Source organism: Wasmannia auropunctata, unplaced genomic scaffold (assembly GCF_000956235.1).
Source record: "Wasmannia auropunctata unplaced genomic scaffold, wasmannia.A_1.0 LD336097.1, whole genome shotgun sequence".
Classification (NCBI taxonomy): domain Eukaryota; kingdom Metazoa; phylum Arthropoda; class Insecta; order Hymenoptera; family Formicidae; genus Wasmannia; species Wasmannia auropunctata.
The window spans coordinates 704,182-708,325 of record NW_012026793.1 but is presented as its reverse complement, the minus strand read 5'-3'; the positions used below and the strand labels follow the sequence as shown (position 1 = coordinate 708,325).

At 38.1% G+C, this 4,144-nt stretch overlaps 2 protein-coding genes across 2 annotated transcripts; one reads left to right on the top strand and one right to left on the bottom strand.

Moving 5' to 3' along the window:
• On the top strand, positions 1 to 737 carry LOC105462590 (angiotensin-converting enzyme-like). The gene is given in 3 exon segments (XM_011709295.1): positions 1 to 67; positions 218 to 381; positions 384 to 737. Coding segments are annotated over 3 exon segments (585 nt in total).
• Positions 738 to 983: 246 nt separating this feature from the next.
• LOC105462589 (replication factor C subunit 1-like) lies at positions 984 to 4,112 on the bottom strand. Its single transcript, XM_011709294.1, has 12 exons — positions 4,097 to 4,112; positions 4,009 to 4,043; positions 3,691 to 3,879; positions 3,418 to 3,580; positions 3,110 to 3,319; positions 2,811 to 3,037; positions 2,388 to 2,728; positions 2,100 to 2,318; positions 1,836 to 2,009; positions 1,658 to 1,733; positions 1,339 to 1,515; positions 984 to 1,246 (listed from the first exon to the last, which is right to left on the bottom strand). Exons 1-12 carry the CDS (start codon positions 4,110 to 4,112, stop codon positions 1,154 to 1,156), a joined length of 1,920 nt encoding a protein of 639 aa, XP_011707596.1. The 3' UTR covers positions 984 to 1,153.
• Positions 4,113 to 4,144: the final 32 nt, after the last annotated feature.

Sequence of the window (4,144 nt, the reverse complement as noted above, 5' to 3'; positions counted from 1 at the left end):
ATGATTTATCAGCAAATCTTAGCGACAAAACTTGAGGCCAAATTGATGCCAATTGACGAAATATCGAGTATTTTACAATAAAACTTCTATTTTTTTATTTACTATAACAAAATATGACAATCACTCTTGATTTATAAATTTTCACGTCACTGTTGCGTGGATTTCACAATGATGAAATAATATATCGATACTTTGACTAGCTAAAATAAAGTACTAGCTGAATTACTTGCTGAGGACTTCTTCACATCGATCAACCTGACTGCCATGCCGGACTTATTCTTGGAGAAGTCAATTCTGACGAAGCAGGACGGTATGGACATAATCTGCCACGCGAGCGCATGGGACTTTTACGACAGCAAGGATTTCAGGATTAAGCAGTGTTGACGCGCGTCAACATGGAGGACCTGATGACGGCGCATCACGAGATGGGCCACATCGAATATTATCTACAGTACAAGGATCAGCCCACGATCTTCAAGGAGGGCGCGAATCCAGGCTTCCACGAGGCGGTCGGTGACGTCATCTCTCTCAGCGCGCCCATCCCGCGTCATCTCAAGGTCGGTCTACTACAAGACGACACGACCGACCGGGAAACATTGCTCAATCACCTCCACGCGAAGAGTTTCGACAAAATCGTCTTCCTGCCGTTCGCTTATATAATGGACAAATGGCGCTGGAACGTGTTCCAGGGAAAAGTTACGCCCAACAATTACAACTGTAACTGGTCAGTATTTTAGATGAACAAAAATCTGTCCCTTCGTATTACTTTCTTTTTTTAACAATATATACCTCCTCGAATAAAAATTCAATAAATCAAATTTTCAAAAACATTAAATTTAAAAACTACTTTCTAAGTTTTTTATTTATTTCAGAATGCGTACATACGAGAGCGGAACTTGTGAACTAAAGTTAAGTATCACGATAAGCTTTTGGAATAACCTATTCTCCATTAATGAGAAAAATATAGAAAATACATTTTGAAACGAACATCAAGTAGCATTTTATGCAAAAAAATCTAATATATAAAAATCATTCCAGAATCACATAAACGTTCCGACCAATTCGAGTAGCAAACAATATTTGTGATTGATGCATTAATTTTGTGTTTCAAGTCTCTAAATAAAAACAAGCATTCCATCTTTTAATATTATTCCTATTTTGCTTTATCACGTCCTTTTCCGCGTTTTTTAGCTGGTTCGCTCGCTTTTCTCGTCAATGCAGCAGCTTTACTCGTACGTTTTTTTGCCTAAAGCATACGTTACGTGATTTTATATAAATATATATTTTTTTTTATTGATATATTTTATAATAGAATCACGAAATAATTTTTAACGCTACCTTGTTTATCTTATCCAAATTAATATCGTCACTCTCTTCCTCATCATCACCTTCCTTCTTCTTAAGACCGTTATCCTGCCTAGACCTTTTCTTTACAGTAAATATTACAGTAAAGCTGTCAATTGAATACGGCAGTATAGGATTCTTTTGATATGCTCGCGTAAACGCTGCTTTCACCTGAGATAATCATAGTGACGTTAATGTAATTAAATTTGTATAAAATAATAAACTAATAACAGTTAAAATCTTTAATCATTGTTTTTATCACAATTAAAAATCTTAATTGTTATTAAATAGTATTTATTAATATTGTACATACTTTACTATTAAGATTACTCGTAGGATCGCGAATTCCTGGCCAAATAGAAATTTCTATTGCCGAATCAAAGTTTTCCCTAAAAAAAATTAAAAAAAATTAAAAAAAATTAAATATAAGCATACGTATGTATGCCGTCGTGTCTCTTCCAGTACATTCACAATGCAAATAAAATACGAACCTGGTCAAATGATATTTTCTCATAACATTTACAGCCTTTTCTATACCATCTGCACCGTTATCTATCAGAGGTTTTACGATAGCGTTTCGAATATGTGTCAGATAATCCAAATTCAGGATATCCTTGCTTGCACCCGTGGCTAATCGCGTTTGCATCGCCAATTCTTTCATTAATCTAGAAGCAATACAGCGAACGGAGTTGCTGCTAATTCGATTTAATCGCAATAAATCGCGTTATAATAAAAAGAGTAGTATTCCGTAATACCGGTTAAATCTCGTGGCCTTCGAATTTCGTCCGAACCAGCTGGGAAATCGTATCAACGGATCGGAGTATCCCGACATTTCAGTAGTTGGTATGACGAACGAGACACAAGCGTGCATCGGAAGTAGATTCCACATCATACTGCTCCTCATCATCTTCTCGACGAGATCTCCCTGCGATATACTGTCAGTTGCATTGGCAATTTTTTCTAGCCTCTGATAACTGCAAATGTAACAGAGTCTATTAATTCTCAGTCTTCATTGCTACAAAGATATGTCGTAACATACTTACGGTGACGCTTGAAATAATCTAACTCCCGGATAATTTTCTTGTACAAAAAGGGGCGCTATATTGTAGTCGTGGAAGTATAAGCCGATCTTATCGTCCAAACTCATATTTTTCTGCTCTTCCGCGTTGAACGCTTTCTTCGTGAAGTCGAACGGACTGAGCTTGAAGTTCTTATTTGAATGTTTTTTACCAGTCGCCTCCACGTAAGACACGTTCTGGCTGCCGAGGAACTCGAGATGATTTATCACTTGTCGGATATCGTAATTCGTCGACTCGATTAAACGATCGAGATCCGCCGTCGAGATTTTGATGTTCTCTTTGAAGCACAGAGACTTCATTGAACTCTAGTAAAGAGGAATATCGAATTATATCAAACAAGAAACGTTACTTGGGCTAGATTTTGCAACTAAATTCTGTAACCTGTACCCTGATCTGTTCCACTCGGAGCTTCGGATATTTCAGGTCGTAGCTGTGCGTAGAAATAGTCTTCACCTTCATGTTAAGTCGGTCATTACATATACAGATAACTGGCACTTCTGTGGATTTTATCAGCCTAACTAATTCCTGTAGGCCACCGCGATCCTCGTCGCCGGCCATACCGTCGACCTCGTCCATCAACAGCACGTATTTGCTCGTAATTTTTTGTTTATTACCTGTAAATGTATTGCGTGTCAGACAAGAAAATGGGTACACGATTATCTCGAGAATTTAAATAATATGTCCACCTGTGACATAATCCTTCACCGTGAGGTTGGAGCACAGTTCTGAGACCATTTCCTTCAGAAACGTCTTGTTTCTCGTGTCTGAGGCATTGAATCCCACAAGATCGTATCCCAATTCCTTACAGACAACTTGCACAGTTGTCGTTTTACCGACGCCCGGCGGACCAGACAGCAAGGCGGCTTTGAAACTTTGCCCGTGAGTTTGCTTGCCAGCTATTGAAACAGAGAAATTAAATTACAATCAGATTAATATCCTCATTTTATCTACAGTATGAGTTGACAAAATAACGACACAATAAAAGTTGACGCACTGCCGTCTTGGAATTTGGGATCCTGACGATTTTTATGCCAATCACGCAGCCATATGTACAAATTGTGTGCACAGCTCTTATCTCCTTGTTGACCTACGATCTGCTTCATCGTTTTCGGCCTGTACTTCTCAACGAACGGTTCTGACTTAATACTTGTTACTGTCTAGAAGAATATAATAAAAGCAGAATAAATCGCTTGAAATCGTTTTAAACTCTTATGTCATTTTGCATTATTTCTGCGTATGCATGTATGTCAAATTGATGTCTGGATACCTTCTGTGTATTACTGCTTGTATCCGAAGTCTGTTTTGACGGTGACATTTTCGTCGTCACACTGGTTTTCACTGATGAGGGTGATGGCGTTTTTATCTGCTTAGGTGAATCCGATGCTTTTTCTTTGTTCGACGATGGCAATTTCTCGCTCTCGAATTTACTTAATATTTTTTTGCCTGAACTACTGGCCTGAAAAGTTTTGTTTCATACAAATAAGAAGCGAAAATGCGTATGCGCGAAAAATAAAACAAGAAAAAGAGAAACGTCCGCGTTTGCGACTTATGTAAATGGACCTTTAAAATCATGTGAAAAACGTACCTTTGCCAATTTGGATGGGCCAGCTTTATCTTCTCCTATAATATAATTCACTTTGTTCGATACCGTGTTTACGGTACGGCCACCGTACTTCCGTGTGAATTCATCAGCTTCCTCTCTTTCCAAGGAATCCAAAGCA

Coding starts and splice junctions, on each gene's coding strand:
- LOC105462589 (XM_011709294.1), bottom strand. Junction 3,581..3,690: donor CAAGCAGTAATACACAGAAG/GTATCCAGACAT, acceptor ATATTCTTCTAG/ACAGTAACAAGTATTAAGTC. Junction 2,729..2,810: donor TCCGAGTGGAACAGATCAGG/GTACAGGTTACA, acceptor CCTCTTTACTAG/AGTTCAATGAAGTCTCTGTG.